General features: G+C 41.1%; 1 protein-coding gene across 2 annotated transcripts; it reads right to left on the bottom strand.

Moving 5' to 3' along the window:
* Positions 1–912: 912 nt before the first annotated feature.
* Positions 913–19,560, bottom strand: LOC124630363 (nucleoside diphosphate kinase 7). 2 transcript variants are annotated; one of them, XM_047164250.1, is made up of 7 exons: positions 19,184–19,560; positions 18,704–18,984; positions 18,059–18,220; positions 17,655–17,853; positions 2,793–3,038; positions 2,570–2,683; positions 913–2,194 (listed from the first exon to the last, which is right to left on the bottom strand). In XM_047164250.1, exons 1-7 carry the CDS (start codon positions 19,184–19,186, stop codon positions 2,054–2,056), a joined length of 1,146 nt encoding a protein of 381 aa, XP_047020206.1. In that variant the 5' UTR covers positions 19,187–19,560; the 3' UTR covers positions 913–2,053. The 2 variants fall into 2 exon arrangements, with proteins under 2 accessions (XP_047020206.1, XP_047020200.1); XM_047164244.1 differs by lacking the exon at positions 19,184–19,560 and having other exon boundaries at positions 18,704–19,165.
* Positions 19,561–19,992: the final 432 nt, after the last annotated feature.

The raw sequence follows: 19,992 nt of genomic DNA, 5'->3' as shown, positions 1-19,992 counted from the left end.
TCATTACGTTCTACAATACCAAGGTATCAACATCTCCTTATTTAACTTACGCGGTGAAAGGCAACAGCAGCTTTAAACTGACATCTAATATTCTATTGCTAAGACCTTATCTTGCGGATGTTTGGTGTAAGAGGTTCGCTGACCTGATGAACAAATTCGTTTCCTGAAAAAAAAAAAAACTATTTTTCCTTCTGCAAATATCGCAGTACGAGATCGTTCGTGGTATCAAAATCGTAAGTTAAGATGAATCTAAGAAATAAAGTCATGTACTAGTGTATGTATGTTTGTTCGCGATTATCTCACGTTTGGCTGAGACGATTTTGATCCGTTTTTAGCTTATCTATATTTTTTAGACTAAGAAGAAAGTTTTATTATATACTTATTGGAAAACCCTAAAACATTATCGGCATTTGTGTCAAAAAATGTCATCCCCTAATCTATAAAGGAGTCATTGAATATAGAATATTCATTATGATCCAAACAGCGAGGGACACTTTGTCCCTCGGAAACCTCGTCGTCCTCGTTCCACCCGAAAGACGTTTACTGCTGGACAAAGGTCTTCCAAAGTTTCGCCACTTTGCTCGATCTTCAGCAACCCGCATCGGCAGCTTCACGGGGACCTTCGCCAGATCTTCCGTCCACGTAGTGTGGGACCTGCCCACGCAGCGTTTTTTGGGTTGTGGTAACCATTGTAAAACCCTTCTGCCCCATCGGCCATCAATCAGCGAGAACCTAAAGTTTCGTAAACTATGTCCGTCTTACCACAAAAACTTTTAAACGTCAGTTTAAGACTTGAAAATTTCAGATTATGACGTTGACATATGGTTCATTTTGCAGCCATAAATTTTTGTAGTAAGGCCATACATGTTTAAGGTGTGATTGGGTTGAAATAATTCAATAAAAAAATCTGAATTTGCTCAAACTTTTATTAGGATTTCAGTAAGCAATATCATACGGCTTCATAAACCACTTAATGTTATCAGTCTTATTTGTCGGCCTGCTCCTACGGGTCGAAACCGGGTCATACTCGTCAGAACAGTTCGCATCTAGCCAAAAACTATTGTACACAAGGCAGCAAAACATATAAAAAGTATTATAACATAAAACATATAACGATACATTAATAATCTCAAAGCAGATATGTATTTATTTTAGCAGTAATGAATGAGTATTGTCAATTTTCCAGTTATAAGTTGCGCGTGAAACGTAAGTTTGCGCAATAATATTTGACGCTCTCAATTACAGAAAATGGTATCTACTTAAAGTGCTTCAAGAGAATGTTTTTCTATATTATATAAAAATACCTGTATATCGAACTAGCTATTTCACGCTGTTTACTGTAATAACATACAAACGTAAGGTGGCAACATGGTGCAAATCATTAATAGGCTTAATTATCAAAAAATGCGATGCATCAGACTATTGTGTTGTGAGCGAGTCTTAGATCTATTGAGCAACGGGAGTTTTTTTTTCAAGTGCAGACTAAAGGCTTGAGCGCATCGGGAAGGAACAGTAGTTTGCCAATTGCGATGCCAAGAAAACATTTTCAATGCCACGGCGTCAATTTAAAAGATTAGAAGTCGTGTACTCGCAGTTTTCGTGACAAATAAGTTTGAATATTATTTAGCAAAAACATAAATCCTCTGCCATGGCATGTCGATGTGCTTAGGTACCGGCCTAGCACTATATACGGAAACATATCAGTAAATATCTTTAATTCATACACACTTGCGCATTTAAATCTCAATCTGGCAGTATAAAGTTATCATTGATAGATTTATTACACTCTTAATTTTAGAAGCTTATACTCATTTCATATAATTTTATATTTATAAGCCGTAGGTCATACCGACTGCAAAAACATATTGCCTAATGTAGTTTCATACCAATTTAAACAACCTTTAAACATTACTTTATCACGGTGCTAAAGCCACGCAATCAGGTGCAAATAATAACTACATATTACATATCGTAACACCGTGCTTTCCACACGGTCACGCAGTAATTTGACGTTAAGTAACATTAAACATATCAGTTTGAAATCAGCCTTCCTTTATAGATCTAATATCTTGAAGAAATATTCAACTTCTAACAGTCCATCTTCAGCCAAATCGCTGCAGTGAATAGCGTTCTGAACTTTCGTGTTACCCAGTTTTGCTCTGATTGTGTAGGGGCGTAGCAGTCTGGCAACTTCCTGAAAAACAACCAATTATAAATTTATTTTAGTTTAATAAGGCTTCTTTAGGTGAAGGAATCCGTGGCTACGTCAAAGCCAAAGATCGATAATAACGTTAAGCAACGCTTGACGCGGTCAGTCCGTGGATGCCGTGATCACCATTTTGTCATGAGTTCTTCTGTGTTTCGGAAGGCACCAAAAATTGGTCCCGGCTGTTATTTGAACATATTTGGCAGTCAGAAGCCAGAAAGTCTGACAACTAATCTTACCAAGGGGAATCAAGTTGCTCAGGTTGTAGAGGTCAGACAGGCAGTCGTCCCATGTAAAACTCTGGTTTTCAGCTGCATCCGGTTAAACTGGAAGCTGACTCTAGGTAAACCAGAATATACTTACTGGATCAGCAGGTCCAACAAGTTTTCTGAACTCAACAGCACTGTTAACAGTCTTATCTTTTGCTACTATTTCCATCGCGACACAGGGTCCGCTAGAAAGCTCTTCCACCATACCCTGCAACAATAGAAAGACATCTTCAATAAGCGTTCCTTCCTTGTTCTGATGACACGAAACGGTAAGAAAAGCTCATCAATTAAAGTAATAAGAATTCCCAAGAAATCACCTTGTATTCTGGCACAATTCCTTTATAAACTTCATAAAATTCTGAAGCATTAATATTCTCCACAATGATCATGTTAAGAGCTGTGACATCAAATCCTCCTTCGTCAATCGCTTCGAGCGCCGCGCCGAGCTTGCCCTCTCGGATAGCGTGCGGCTTGATTATACACAAAGTGCAGTTGGACAGCGTCGCAGTCAGCCTCAGGCGACTCGACCGCATGGGTGGAGGGGGGAAGAAATAATCTATATCCTGTTGAGACACAAATTAAATAAGTCTTTATATTTTTTTTAAAGTAAAGAAAGACAAAACTCAAGTCTCACATCCTACTTCTCCTAGAAAGTATAATTTATCTCATTGGATGACTATCATGTAAATCTCTCTGTAGGCTCCCCAAAGTTCGCCACCATGCCATCCACTACTTACCTGATTTTTTGTAGTACACCGTCATCATGCCTTACGGCCTGACTTAACTTTACTGTTTTTTTTTTTTACTTTAGACTGAAAGCCGACCCCAACATAGTTGGGAAAAAGGCTCGGAGGATGATCATACCTCACAGCATTCAGTTTCCACAGAAATCTTCTTTTGAAATGTTATTGTTATAATGTTTTCTTTTTTTAACCGACTTCCCAAAAAGGAGGAGGTTCTCAATTCGTCGGGATCTTTTATTTTTTTATTTTTTATGTATGTTCACGGATTACTCAAAGCATAGCTGGGCATTAACTCGTTAATCCGTTAATTTCAAACTCAAACTCAAACTCAAAATCGTTTATTCAAATTAGGCTGATAAATCAGCACTTTTCGAACGTCAAAAACAAAAGACAGCCCCCAAAACGCCCGCCCTTCACCACTTCCTATGTGTTTTTGCTGGGAAGAAGAAGTGGCGCAACAAACTCCCCAGCAACACATGTCTGTCTGTAAGGTTTGAAGAACCAGAATGTATACAAAACAAGTGAATAAGTCATAAAAATATCATTATCACATGATAACTATTATATAAAATTCAGAAAGAAAAAAAAAACAAACTGAACACAAGTAAGTTAGCACACAGATTTACACCTATAAAGACTAAGTACTCAAGCATTACTTATAGTCCATTAAGTGTATCTAAAGCCTCCTGTTCATAAAATAAAAATGTATTTTTAATATAAGCATAGAATCGGCGTGCCCACCTACATGCGCCGATGTTTATGTTGTAGCTGTACAACACAAACAAGGTGTACCTGCTAGAGGACTACAGTATTATTATTTTCTTCAAAAAAAAAAGCTAATAGAAAATCATACTAAAATTTATAGTGTCAATAGCCATCAACACGACCTGGTACCGCCAGCAGCACCCGTTCACGAGTATAACGCGAGGATCAGCCATCGCCCCCTTCGCACATTTTTGAGGGAAGGGGACAACCCGACCCCCATCGCTACCGCTGGCCATACCGTCTAAGGGAGCATGACGTGCTTGCTGCTATTCAACAAAAGTAGAACATGTAAGAAGTGCTGCAGTCACTAGCAAGCCATAAAGAAACAATGCTAATCGTTAATTAACGAAGTTAACATTTTGATTAGCGGATTAACTTTTAAGTTAACTTTAAAAAATGTTAACGTACATGTTAACTTCCGTTAATTATGCAGAAGTCCGTTAATCGTTAATCCAATGCCTACTATTTACCGCACGGCTCCGCGGGACGAGGCGCGAAAAACAGGTTCAGACAAGTGCCGGGCGCGGCGAGCGCGGCGCGTGGTAATATACAAGTATTTTGTTTTGTTCCTAACCTGTTACCTTTCAGAACCTTTTTTTTTTTTTGGGAGGGGGAAATCCTCATGGACTTCCTCCGCCTGGGGAAAGGCGGAGGGGTATGCCGGACTCCTACCGGCTAAAACCCCCTTGTGTCCTCCTTGCACGTGTGCGCGAGGCCGCGGGAATCCAGATTCTTCCGCAGCCCCACACTGGTGCTGGCCCTCGCACGGGCCTCGTCTCTTGCACGGGATAGTGAGGTGTTCGCCTACCCCGTGCATCATCTCAGGGGCACGCGCCGACACACGCGCGTGCCACCGCCTCGGGTCCACTGAGTAGGGGCGGGAACTTCCCCAAGTCCCTCGCCCTTGAACCCGTTCAAGGGGGGCAGAAGAGGGCGTTGTCCGCCCTTCTCCTGCGCCCGGTGCGCCTTCTGCGACCGGGGAAGGGAGTCAAAATCTCCCTTTCCCGTTCCGCAGATTCCTTTTGCGACATCACTTCCTCGCAAAAGGAAACCACCGCGTCCCACGACTCTGCACTGCCGACCATCCTCCGTACCACAGCCGGCAGCGACAGATCGTCTCCGATTTCGTTGGTGAGGACACGGCGCTGCTCCTCCCAAGCTACACACTCAGCGAGCGTGTGTTGCGCCGTGTCCTCCCCGCAATGGACGCAGTGGTGACACCGAGCGTCCGGTTCCCTGTCTAAGCGACACAGAAACTTGCCGAAGCACCCATGCCCCGACAGTACCTGCGTCACCCTGAATGACAGAGAGCCGTGCCTTCTCCCGAGCCAGTCGTCGAGTACTGGCCGGATCGCCTCGACGGTAGCAAGGCCGGCGGTAGGGCGCATCAGCCTTTGCCGCCATTCCGCCACTAGGACTCGACGGAGCTCCTCTCGGCGCAGCTCGATTTCCCGCTGCACCGGCCTCGAGCCCCGTACCCGCTCTTCCTCGCGCCATCGGTATAATGACGCGAGTACTTTTGCCTCTAGGTCCCAGGGCGGGGATCCGGCCAGGACGCAAGCCGCCTCGTAGGAAATCGTGCGGTACCCTCGGATGACTCTGACGGCCATCGCCCTCTGCGGTTTGCGCAGGATGGCGAGACTGCCGGCCGTCATGTCCAACGCCCACACGGGCTCCATATAGGGCCATGGACCGCACGATCCCCACGTACAACCGCCTACAGGCGGCGCTCGGTCCCCCCAAGTTGGGAAGCAACGATGATAGTGCGCCCGCAGCACCCATCAGCTTGGGCGTCAGCCGCCGGAAGTGAGGCCCGAATTCCCATCGGCTGTCGAGCACCAGGCCCAGGTACTTCATGGTGTGGCCGACAGCAATCCGGGCCCCGCTGACCACGATTTGTGATCCCGGCGGCGGCGCACGTCGGGGACCATGGAATACGATGGCCTCCGACTTGTTTAGGGCCACCTCCAGGCCCAGGCGCCGGATGCGGTTCACCACCTGTGATACCGCAGCTGTGGCTATCAACGTAGCTTCCCTGTGCGAGCTCCCCCGGGCAGTGACAAGCGTGTCGTCCGCATAACACGTCATGTCGGCGCCCGGTCTGAGCTCACCCCTTAGCACCCAGTCGTAGCCGATGTTCCACAGGAGGGGTCTGTTACGGGGTGGGTCTGGATAGGCTTTTTAAAAAAGAAAACTTTAAATAGAACTAGAAAAAACTTTAATTAAAAAAAAAGGTCTACAAAAGAAAAGCCTATATCCGCGACGACGTTCAATACCACACTGACTAAACCCGGTATAATTCCTAAGTTATTCCAATACGCTGAGTCAGTGGAAAACATGGGAAACAAGTGCTGCAGCGTCAGCTGTTTATTACTGTATTCTTATTAGTGTTATTAATTATATAACAGCCCCCCGGATAAAATGGAGCATCTAGGAGAAAAAGATGCGAAATTGAAATTCACGAGGTAATATCGAACGTCGTTTCAGATTAACAACCATTACTTAATAATTATAGCGATAGAACATAATGCATATAATCTTAATACAATCTATTAATTCTAGATAAACATAAACAATAACATAAGTATATTATTAGTAGTTAAAAGGAGAATTAAGAACATTATAAGTCCTAGTTTATCTTAGACACTAAAAGGTTACGTTTAATAGGCGTTGGCCTTGACATTGATGAGTAAGTATCATTGGCCACGCTGTTTTCATTCATGACAGATAATTCAACAGAAGGTTGACGAGTTTCAGTAACTTTCTTAGTATTACATTGATTGAATATCTGTATACAATAATGATCCTTTGATTTTGGACAAAAATATCTTCTGATTCTATAAAGTAGGTATACAAAGAATACAATGAAAAGTACATAAGAAAGAGACATGTAATGAATGCCATATTTTTGGAAATGATTAGGACTCTCAAGACTATCTAATTCCTTTTCGAATGAATCTAAATGTAAACTAGCTTGTAATAGAGAATCCAAATTATTTATATCGTTTAATTTTGAATAAGGCAACCTGGTAAGTGTCTTGTTGACTCTATTTTTATTACAACAGTCATCGTCTACTAGATTAAAGTTAGAAATAATCTGTGAACTTACATTGAGAACAGCGTTTGACTGTGGCACGAACTGTAAGGTTTTAAAGAAAGCTTTACAGGTTTTAGGTATTGACAATAAGCCCGTGCCAAACAGAGTTTCATCAAAATTGTTTCCGTCGTTACTACAGGAAATATGACACTTGCCTGGCTCAGATAAAACAAAAATCCAGTTATTATTATTTATTTTATGAAATACTTGTACTGAGCCCTTTAATAGCTTAATTTCACAAGAACTAGGTAACTTACTTACTACTTCCGTAATTAAGATAGTCTCACAAATTGGGTTAACGACACTTGAAAAAACACTTTCTAACTCACACACATGGAATTTATCCGGAATCACTTTGCACTGATTTACACTACGCAACAGTGAATAGAACATATGATCGACTGTTATTGCTAAGTAAGGATGAGCGGGAGCAATAAGTGCAAACGTATCAGGTTGCGATACGTCATATGGGACAGGCATTGGAATCACGCGGTACAAAGTATATGTTTGCGGAAGTACGAGCGGGATTTTAATGACGATAATTATTTTGTTATTATGAAAATAAGAAATGATTCTAGAAATATCGATTAGTTCATGAACGTTTTGTAACGACAGGGATACCGGGAGTTCGTAATACCTTGGCATATTATTCCTATTTTGTTCAAGTTCGTTATATAATTGATGTGGACTAAGTATAGTTGGATGCAGTACATTCATTTTGCTGAATAAAATCGCATTATTGATATCTTCTATATCAAATGATAGTGAAATAATAATACTTTCAAGAGCACTTAATAGTGAATTAATGTTAGACTTAATTTCCAACTTATCATTAGAGTTGGAAATAAGTTGAAGTCCTTTATCAATGACCTCGAGATTTTTATTTAAACGTTGCTCATTTTCGTTTAATTTAGAGATAGAATTATTGAATGTAGTAATAGTTGACTTAATGACGTGAATATTATCTCTCATTAAATGCGCTAGTTGTTTTTCATCTGTTTCTACCTGATCAATTGCATTAGAGAACTTGAGAGCATCCTCTGCATCCAGAGTGCCGAAAAAAGTTTTAAGTAATGATCCGCCAGCGTCTATGAGACCGCGTTTGTATCTTTTATTACTATTAACTAAATACGAGACAGAGGAATACTTTTTAACATTGTTATCATGTTGATTTTGTAATGCTGACAACGCATTTAAACAATCTTGTTGGATTTTTGAAGAACTAAAATCTTTGCAATAAGTGTTTACTCTAGAAAATAATGATTCTACAATAGTAAAATGAGAATGTATTCTACTAATGTCTAGATAGGTTATGACGTTCCAGTTATCATTAGTGAATTTTAGATTATTAATTTTGTCGAAGTATAGGCCTGGACTCGTAGTTATTGGCGTGACAATTTGATGACACGAAGTTGATGGACCAAAGTGCCTGTAAAGATAAGTTCAGGTTATACCTTCGTCTATCGCCAGCTTTATTTCGTCATAATGATGACGCACGTGTCTCCGATTTATCAATAAAGTGACGGTGTGATTACCGTTTATTTTAACAATTTTAAAAGGGCCTTTCCACACAGGGGATAAGGCTTTGTTTTGCTTGTGGTGACACTTAAGATAGACTGAGTCACCAACGTTATACGTAACAGGCTTAGCATGAGAATCGTAAAGGCGTTTAGACCTTTCTTTAGATAACTGAATATTTTGTAGTGCTTTTTGCCTACTGTAGTATAATCTATGATTTAGTAATCTGACGTAGTCCGTGTAAGTGTTATTCTCTAGAGTATCAATAGATTTAGGAATATGTGGCTTAAAACCAAATAGCAATTCGAATGGTGAATAATTAGTAGTCGAATGAACATTGGAATTGTAAGAGAACATAGCTGTATTGAGATATAAGTCCCAGGTATGGGCATTTTCGTTCACAAATGGCCTTAAATATTCTTTAAGGGTGGCGTGACTCCTCTCTAGAGCGCCACAAGTTTGAGGATGATAAGGCGAAGCTAGAATGTGTTTTATTCCGAATAATTTTGTTAGCTGTTTGATGACCTCGGAAGTAAAATTAGTGCCTTGGTCAGTGATGATCATTTTAGGAATTCCGAGATGAGATATAAAATGAACTAATTTTTTAGCGGTTTCATCCGCAGAGCAAGTTAACAAGGGATAGGCTTGCGAGTATTTTGTAAGATCATCTTGAATGGTAAGAATGAATTTGTATTTAAATTCGTAGGTCTCTGGAAGAGGACCAACAATGTCAAGGAATATTTTTTCGAGTGGTTTTGTTGCGGTCGAAGTAATGATCATAGGCGCGCGATTAATTTGACGTAAGGGTTTATTAATCTGGCAGGATTTGCAGTTTTTAACGTAATCTTCGATGTCCTGCCGCATATTTTTCCACCAGTACATGGACTTTATCCTTTCGAACATACGTGATACGCCAGGATGACCAGCCGTCGGTAAATCGTGATTGTCACGGAGTATCTTTTTGACTTCCTCAGGTGTAGGAAATAGAATAGAGTTCCTATAAATATTAACTTTGATGCCAGTGTCATGGAATACGTAGCCTATCATGTTGTAGATTTTTGTATAAGAAAGTTTAGTGAATGGATCAGAGAAATCTGAAATGGCAACTTCCTTCTCCTCTAAATACCAATATTTAACCATATCTCTATATTCGACTAATAGTCTGAAAATATCCTTATACGACATTTCATCATAGTGGTGAACGCGCACAAATAAATGTGTGAACAAATGCTTATCATTGGAAGTGCTGTATAAGGTATAAAGTTCACGTTCAATGTCACGAACGTTAGGTTGACTTGTAGATAAATCTATAATGTCCTTGCAATAAGGGACAGAATCATCTAAATCGACTGAGGTAGGATATGCAATTAATTTGCATTTGGCTTTCAACAATGATTCGTTGTATTCTTGTATAGTCGTATCAAAGCCAAAGTTAGGCTGTTTAGATAGTTTTAAGTATTTTTCATAAGTATCTGACGAGCATGGCGAAGGATTATCAAATGGCGACCTTGGAGAGTTAGAATCTGGAGGATTCGGAACATTTGAGTTCGGTGACTCATCCTCGATAGCGCACACCGGGCGATTTGAATTGTCAGTATCTTGTAACGGGAAACGCGACAGAGCGTCTGCGTTGCAATTTAATTTGCCCTGTTTGTGAACTATTTCATAATCATACTCTTCTAATTTTAGGCGCCAGCGTATTAATCTAGAACCAGGGTCTTTAACATTGAATAGCCAAACTAAGGGCTTGTGATCAGTGACGATTTTGAACCTATAGCCGAATAGATAGGGACGAAACGTTTTAACACCGAAAAGGATGGCTAAGAGTTCTTTCTCGGTTGTCGAGTAGTTGCCCTCAGCTTTGTTTAATGTTCGCGATGCGTATGCGATAGGCTTATCCTTGCCTATTTCACCTTGAGATAATATGGCGCCTACGGCGTAGTTAGAAGCATCGGTAGTCAACAGAAACGGTCGCGAGAAATCTGGATATTGTAATAGGGGCGCCGTTGTCAATTTTTGTTTTAGTATATTAAAAGCATTTTCTTGCTCTGATGACCATATAAAAAAAACGTCCTTTTTTAAAAGCGAAGTTAAAGGTTTAGTTATTTTGGAAAAGTTCTCGATGAATCGCCTATAATAGCCGACTAGGCCTAGGAAAGATTTTATATCTTTCGGGTTTTTAGGAGTTGGAAATTGAGTGACGGCCTTGATTTTATCTGGATTAGGACACACACCTTTATCAGTAATTATATGACCTAAATAGGCTACTTCGCGTCGTAAGAATTCGCATTTTGCGGGCTGTAATTTGAGATTGTATTCACGAAACCTATCAAAGATTAGTTTGAGCTTATCAATATGGGATTGGAGATTTTGGCTGTAGATGATACAATCGTCTAGGTAGACATAACAGTGAAGGCCTTGAAGGCCAGATAGCACTGTGTTCATCAGTTTTTGGAACGTAGCCGGTGCATTTTTTAATCCGAAGGGCATTCGTGTGAATTCGTAATGCCCAGATACTTCGTTGCCCACAACGGTGAAGCCGGTTTTAGATGCGTCCTTGGAATTTAGTTTAATTTGGTGGAAGCCGCTGACGAGGTCTAACGTGCTAAAATATTTCGAGTGGCCCAACTGATCCAAGATATCTGTGATCAAAGGGATAGGATAAACTTCGGTGACTGTCACGTCATTTAGTTTCCTATAGTCAATGACCAGCCTCCATTTCTGTTTACCCGTAGCGTCTACTTTCTTGGGCACTACCCAGATTGGGGCGCTCCAAGGTGACTTGGAAGGACGAATGATATTTTGGTCTATCATATTTTTTATTTGGGACTCGACTTCACCTTTGTGACACTCGGGGAAACGATATGACTTTACATGAACCGGAGCAGCGTTACCGGTGTTTATAGAATGCTCAATGGCAGTGGTATGTGTCAAAGGCTCGCCCTCGAGGTAAAAAATATCAGTATATTCTGAACAACACTCTAAGAGCATCTTTGTCTCTTCAGGATTGAGGTGTTCAGTTCGAATGAGATCTAGGACTTGTTGCGATCTATCATTAGAGATATTGAAAAGATTATTTATGTTTTGATAATCGACATTACTAAGAGACGCGGACGAAACGATTTCGGGCTCGTATGGAAGTAAATGTACATAATAATCTTTAAATACGATTTCCGACTCGGTAGTATTGAGCACCGAAATATTGATACAGTGATTAGGTTTAACTGTAACTATACAGTTTGCTAAGTAGACTCCCTCTGAGTATATATGATCAAGGACTAGAGCATCTTTCATGTGCTCTAGTTCATCTAAGGAATTCGAAATAGGACATTCAACTATTATCTCAGAGCGAGGTGGAATGACGTAGACTGGACGATTGAAGTTTAGAGGTATGAGATGGCCTCGAATTAGTAAAGAATTTTGGGAGTATTTGACATCACAATCGAGTTTCCTCAAGAAATCGTTGCCTAGAATACCATCGTAATTAAGTCTAACTCTATCACTAACAGCGTTAAGTGTATAGCTAAAATAAAGTTTAGAATTAGTAGGAAAAGTATACTCAAAATCGATTTGGAATGATCCCAATGTTTCGTAGTGAGAGTCGTCTTCACTCAGACCCTTGAGTTTGATTTTATCGTTTGATAAGTGTGGAGTTATAGTAAAATTTTGTAACTTCACAATGCTAACACTAGCTCCAGTGTCAATTAAGAAGCAGAGAGGCTTGTTCGCGTAATTTGTATTTAGAAATATATAAGGCAATGCTACATTGTAAGTTTTAATTTCATGAATCGGAATGCTCTCAGGCTCTTCCGATTGACTCAACGAAGCAGAGATTCCTTTCGGAATGTGTTGAGATGAATCTAGTTTGTGTTGGCCTTCGTTTCGGGGCTGGTTACCCTGTTGCATGACCACACGAGTTTGTAACGACCGACTTTCGGTTTGGGGCTGGCTACCCTGCTGCATAGTCGGATATAAAAGGGAAGTAGAAAGGTCTCCGTTTCGGGGCTGGCTACCCTGTTGTATGACCTGTGGAAATTGTAATGACCGACCTTCATTTTGGGGCTGGCTACCCTGTCGCATGATCGGATGTAAATGAGAAGTAGAAAGGTCTCCGTTTCGGGGCTGGCTACCCTGTTGTATGACCCGTGGAAATTGTAATGACCGACCTTCATTTTGGGGCTGGCTACCCTGTCGCATGATCGGGTTTAGATTCGATTTTGTAGATTTAGTAAAAGAATTTGTAGAGTTAGTAATTAATGATTTTGTATTACGAAATTGCAAAGTGCCTTTCTCACGGTCGGGCGTTGTGCGGCACGGAAACGACACCAGACTTTTTAGTTTAAATCAGCATTTTCCGCTCCGTCCCACGGTTCGACAGAATCGGGTAACGTTGCGACATTATGTTGAGTTGCAGAATTATTGGAATCGTATTGTTTATTTAAGTTGTTATGTTTTCGTTTGTAACATTGTGAAATATCATGCCCCGGGTATTTGCAATATCTGCATATTATAACGCCCGGTGGCTTATTAACTTGGTGAGGTCCATTTCTTGAGAATTGAGATTGAGGCTGTGGAAAACGTTTTTTATTTAGGCATTCACTCTCTAAGTGGCCTGATTTTTTACAAAATTTGCAATGTTTAGAAATTTTTGCAGAGACGTTAAAGGTAAAATTGCGTATCTTTTCTTCTTCAAGTGCAATGTTTATAGCCTCATTAAGATTTTTAGGGTTACGACACCTCACCATGTTGCTAAGCCCCGGATTTAAGCCGAAGTTGAATGTGTAAAGGGCAAGATCCTCTGTCATAGCAATCCTTCCTGATAGATCTTTCTTAGTAGTCATAGAGTTATGTATCTCTGTTTGCATGTCCGTTAAACAAGTTTCTAAACGTAACGCGAATTGCGATACTGATTCGTTGGGCTGCTGTTTACATGACTGCAGCTCAAAGAATAGGTGGCTATAATGCTTCCTTTCTCCAAAGTTCTGACGCAGGAATGATTGCAATGATTCAAAATCATCAAAGATTTTATTTGAACAAGCTATTTGGGCCTTGTCTCGTAATTTAGACAAAATGTATTTTAAGATTAACTTCTTTTGGCTCTCTGAGGCAAGATTTAGCGCATTTTGGCAATTTGTTAAGAATGCCGGTAAAGTTTCACGATCTCCTCGGTATATATCAATAAAGTCACATAAAATCTTAAGAGGGTATTGTTCACTGAGAGACACTTCGGGCTTGGACATTTTGAAAAAATGGCTTAATCTAGGATTATATAGAAATCACAATTAGAGGTTGTAAGATATTGAACTTTAAAGGAATAAGATTTGGTAAGTTTGTTTAAAAGATTTGAAATAAAATAAATGTTTAGAAATTGTAGGATTTGGTATTATCTGGAATAGAAGTAGGATTAGCAATAACAAGCGATAAGATATTCTACTCACAGCAGCACGGCGAGTAGGAGTGTGGAGTACATCGCAGACTTCGTAGAGATGACCAGGTAAGTTGAACACACCAAACACCAACGACGGCAGCAAGACCAGATGGTAGTGGAGCTTTTGTGGTAAGTAGCTCTAAGCCAGGACGCGCCGCAGCACGTCAGCGAGAGCAGAGAAGGCGTCGGTGACGTGGTAAGTCAGCAATGACGAGCTGACAAGACTCAACTTCCAGGATGGATAAATTCAAGACGCCAGAGTTCAACGTGAAGGAGTCTCTATACGGTTAGCGCTAGAGTTTCAGAGACAGCGCTGTCGATATAATCACTTCACACAAAAGGGGTTGTAGACGCAGAGTCTGACGCACAGAATTTGTAGATACAGAGTTTGTAGACACAGAGCTTGTAGACACAGACACAGAGTTTATAGTAGACACATAGTCCAGACTATCACTCGCGTAACGCGTAATGGAATACCAGCACGATCGATACTGGTATCCCACTTCTGACACCACTGTTACGGGGTGGGTCTGGATAGGCTTTTTAAAAAAGAAAACTTTAAATAGAACTAGAAAAAACTTTAATTAAAAAAAAAGGTCTACAAAAGAAAAGCCTATATCCGCGACGACGTTCAATACCACACTGACTAAACCCGGTATAATTCCTAAGTTATTCCAATACGCTGAGTCAGTGGAAAACATGGGAAACAAGTGCTGCAGCGTCAGCTGTTTATTACTGTATTCTTATTAGTGTTATTAATTATATAACAGGTCCCAAGACCGATCCCTGTGGAACACCGCACGACATGGTGCCGACCGGCACCGTTACGTCCCCGAAAACTGACGCATCTGCCCTCCAGATAGGCCCCTACTATACGGCGGAGGTAGGGAGGCACTCGATGGTATTTGAGAGCCTCCCGAATGCAACTCCAGGGAAGGGTGTTAAATGCGTTGGAGATGTCTAAAGACACCGCCAGCACCACCCCACCCCGGGAGACAGTCTCCTCCGCCAGGGCCCTCACGCGCATGATGGCGTCTATGGTGGAGCGCCCCCGACGGAAACCAAATTGGTTGTCGTCCAGATCCGGCCCCTCTCTGCACAAGTGGCTGACGAGGCGATCTGCTATGATGCGCTCAAAGAGTTTTCCCGCCTCGTCGAGCAGCACTATGGGCCGATACGCGGACGGCGAGTCCGCGGGGCGCCCCTCCTTCCTGAGCAGCACCAGCCTCTTGGGAAACTGACCCTGCTCGAGACAAGCCGTGAAGAGCCCCCTCAGCTGGGGCTCCAGCTCCTTCAGGGCCAGGACGAGAGCTCGACCAGGAACTCCGTCGGGTCCCGGCGCTGTGTTCTTAGCCCGGAGTCGCGACACGGCCGCTCTCGTCTATGCTTGCGTCACCTCGGGGACATCGGTGTTCTCCTCTTCTGAAGAACCTGAAGAACCTGTGGCTGGGGGCGACGCCATCGCCAGGGGAATGTGTTCCGCTCTCTCAGGGAAGAGGGCCGATACCACCGCCTCCAGCAACTGGGGTTGCATACTTTGTACCAGTGGGGGCGCCCAGGGTCGTAGCTTGCCGCGTAGGTACCCATCGGTAGGGGCGCCCCCACGGGTCCCGGTCTAGTGACCCCAGCAGCTCCTCCCTGGCACGCGACTTAGAGTCGCCGATGGCCAGCCACAGAGTCTCCTTGGACGCGCGGTACACCTCATACAGCGCGTCTTCTTCGATGGGATTCCTTCGACGTCGTCTCCGGTATCGTGTGTACTCGCGGCGAGCCGCAACGCACTCGACACGCAGCCGCGCGATTTCATCAGTCCACCAGTACACCTGGCGCCTTGCGGACTGTTGGCGGGCACGGGGCATGGAAGCGTCGCAGATCTGTGTCATCGCCCCGCGAAACCGCAGCGCCACCGCGTCGACGTCGATGGGGCCGTCCGTCGTCGACTCCCAAATCCAGAACTGGACTAAGGCAGCCAGGACTGGACTAAGGCAGGGACTGGACTAAACCAACCAACAGGTTTTATAAGTTCACTGACGCAACGATATAGAAATGCAATTTTACACATAGTTAACGGATCAACGATTAACTTTAACTTGCGTTAATTCTTCCGAAATGTAACGCTTTAACTTTAACGAAGCTAACTTTTTTTGTAGCGGATTAACGATTAACGAAGTTAACTATTTTATTAACGGTGCCCAGCTATGACTCAAAGACGCCTGGACCGATTTGCAATATTCTGTTTTTTGTTTGATAGGGTATACCTCACAGGTGGTCCCATAATCATCAGGTCAGGATCTGATGATGGAAACCCTGAGAAATCGAGAGCAACTTTCGAAAATTGTAGGCATGCATAGGTTAAAAACTTGACAATTAGGTGTACGTCTGATAACACTATGCAACAGTGAAGGTTTGGAGCTGACCTGATGATGGAGACAAGAGAAGGTCGAGGGAACTCGACAACTGAATATGTAAACTACCTCGTGTTTGGCTTATATTATTCGTATTGATACGAGGGTCAAACTGAAAGTTCTTAGAACTGGCCACTTATAAACAATATAATAAAAAAATAATTCTATAATTTGAAAATAGAACTCTTTGCCAATATTACTGAGTATATATTTAATTCATTTGTCATTTGTTTTACGATTTGGCGGCAAATTGAAAATTGTCTGTGTCACGTCAACATGAATTTAACACGAGAAAATTTTCGTGCAATGATTTTTTATGACTTTCGATGTCATTTAAGTCAACAAGAAAGTTATGATAGACTACGATTGGCCTTTCACGATGAAGCCCCATCTCGTGCGACTGTTTACAACTGGTTTAATGAGTTTAAACGTGGTCGCACTAATCTCACTGATGATTTACGCGAGGGACGGCCTTCTACGGCGACGACTGAAGATAACATCTGTGTTGTGCGGCGTATGATAGAGACTGACAAAAGAGTGACCTATCAGCAGATTCGGACAAGCTTAGGCATCGTTTTGAGTCAAGTGCACAAAATCCTCCACGAACATTTAGCGGTCAGGAAGCTTTGCGCCCGGTGGATACCTCATAATTTGACTGAGGCTCATAAACTCCATAGTGTGGATTGGTGCCGTAAAATGATTGAAAGATTTAACGGAGGTGACTCAAATGCTGTGTTCGACGTACTAACACTACAATAAAACATATAATAAAACTAATAACTGGTTAATGTAATCAGTTTCTGATTTTCTAAGAACTTTCAGTTTGACCCTCGTAAGAACTTTCCACTAATGCGGATAGTTAGCTGAAAAGCCAAAAATAAAAAACTTTTTACAAAAAAATAAAACCGACTCCCAAAAACACTGAAAAGCAAAAAAAAACTATTCTTAGGTGCATCGGCCTAGAAGTCGGTAGCGAAATAAACATATAATCATCCACTTCTATTCTACTTCTATCTTCTATTAAACTTCTATTCTATTCTATTCTATTCTATTCACTAGACACCAAATTCTAGGCCGATGCACCTAAGAATAGCTTTTTTTTGCTTTTCAGTGTTTTTGGGAGTTGGTTTTATTGTTTTGTAAAAAGTTTTTATATTTAACGAAGTGCCCTTTAGAGCATGAAAAATAATTACATCTAAATATTACCATAGTAAAATACATACAAAAATGGCATCCTGTGCATTTGTTGAGGCATGAACACAGTTCCTCACTGGATCAACACCATAAAGGGCTCTTATAGTGCCCGGTGCTGCTTTTAGTGGGTCTTTATCTCCGAGAAGTTCCAAACAAGCAGTAACTGCTTCCCTACCCACAAGCTCCATTCCGTAAACCAATTGATTAGTTAGGTGGTCTAGTATGAACCTGTAATTTATATTAATAGTTAGCTACTATAATTATGTAAATAATATTACAACTTATTATACCTGTCAAAATCTGAGACACAATAGTAATGATGGAAGGAGGTTCTATGAGAAATTATTTTATCATAACATTAAATAGGAATACTTTGTATCTGCCTTATTCTCCCTCTTTCTATAGTAGCAATGACATTGATGTATGAACTTACGGAAAAGTTGGGTCTGTAACTGTTTGCCTATAAAGAACATCAATATCATCTGCTGTGAGCCTTGCTTTCTTCAGTTTGGAAACACGTAACCCATGCTCCTGGAAGTGAGTTAATATCTTTCCTGCTATCTTTGTAGGAACTGGTTTGATGAGTACAAAAGTGCTGAAAAGACAGAATGAATAATTGAACATATTACGGGCTTTAGAAAAGCTGAAATATTAAGGACTAGCCGTTTTCCCGCGGTTACACCCGCGTCCCGTGGTAACTACTGCCCGTACCGGGATAAAATATAGCCTATGTTACTCGTGGATAATGTAGCTTTCGAATGGTGAAAGAATTTTTAAAAACTGTCCAGTAGTTTTTGAGCCTATTCATTACAACCAAACAAACAAACAAACAAACAAAGTTTTCCTCTTTATAATATTAGTATAGACTATCCCTTTTTCCGCGGTTTCACCCCTGTCCTGTGGGGACTATGCCCATGTATAGATAAAATGTAGCCTATGTTACTCGTAAAAAGAGTGCAGCTTTTATGTGAGAAAAAAAAAATAAAATCAGTTCAGACTTAGTGTCAGTAGGTACATTTGGGAAAATAGTTTCACAGAATTCAGATTAAATAGTTATTGTTCCCTTGAACATACTCACATTTGCATATCTTTATGCAGTTTCTTTCTTGTATCTTCACAAGCGAAATCAACAATTTTTATAAGTCTGCCCAAGATATAAAGAGTGCAGCCAATGTAAAAACTATCCAAAGAAATACCATGTACTTTGACTCTTCTGACAAAAGTCTTACGGTTCCGTTGGTCGAACATTTCCAGCGTATCATCAGTAGGATAGAAGAACACAGTGAACCGGCGAATTAGGCTGGCTTGATTATCATACCATTCGCCAATAAAAGAGTATTTGTCGCTATATGCCCCTTCCTGTAAATTAAAGGACATTTAAATGATAGATTTGTTCATTTTGCAAATAAGTTACAAAATACTGAAATTAATTCATGAATATACATAAAGTAAAAGTATGGAATACATTAAGTAAATAATATGAACAAGATTTTAATGAATCAAGTGTGGTGGTCGTCTACAACGGTTTGTAAGCAGGAAACAGTAAATTAAAACTTACCATTTTATTTTATATAACTTTAAAACATGAAATAATCCCCGGTAAACAGTTTTTAATTAACGACAAAAACATAAATCAATAAATAAACAACAAAACGGCTGTTGTCTTGTCAACTGTGATGTCACTGTCAAGCAAAGTCATCCATCAATGTCAATTTAAATCTTGCGAACAATAGACAAGTTCCAAAAAAAAATGTTTATGTGAGTTTTTTAAAATAAATATCCGTGTCTTTTTCTTGATAAGGTATAAAATTCTATTTGATTATATTTATCATCAATTGCCAAGCCTTTTTCGCAATTTTTTGGGGTCGTCGCGTGCGTCGACTTCCTGTATGATCATTAATTATTGATTGCTTTGTCGGCTCTAAAAATCTTTTGAATACTCAATGACAAAATCCCAACCAGAGAGTATATAATCACTACGTTTTAGGGTCAATTCCCACTGAAAGAGCAGCGGCCGGCAGCGGCCGGCAGCGGCCGTAATTGCAAGGGATTGAGCGCGAGCGCGGCGGGCCGCGCGGCGCCGCACCGCGCCGCGCTCTTACATTTTCCGTGCTCTTACGGCCGCTGCCGGCCGCTGCTCTTTCAGTGGGAATTGACCCTTAGTCCCAACCATACCCAACCATCCAACCTACTACGGAAACATTTTTAGTACGACCTTCTTAGAAATACCTATTAATTCAATTGTTTTGTCTGTGACAATCAACAAACATTTCCACAAGTTTTTAAGTTAATATTATAATAGTATACATAAGTTTGTTGTCAGCAGTATTTTATAAGAGAGTTGATAGTGTTTCTTCAAAATGGTAG

This window comes from Helicoverpa zea, chromosome 1 (genome assembly GCF_022581195.2).
Source record: "Helicoverpa zea isolate HzStark_Cry1AcR chromosome 1, ilHelZeax1.1, whole genome shotgun sequence".
In the NCBI taxonomy this organism is placed as follows: Eukaryota; Metazoa; Arthropoda; class Insecta; order Lepidoptera; family Noctuidae; genus Helicoverpa; species Helicoverpa zea.
This window is presented reverse-complemented; position numbering and strand designations above follow the sequence as displayed.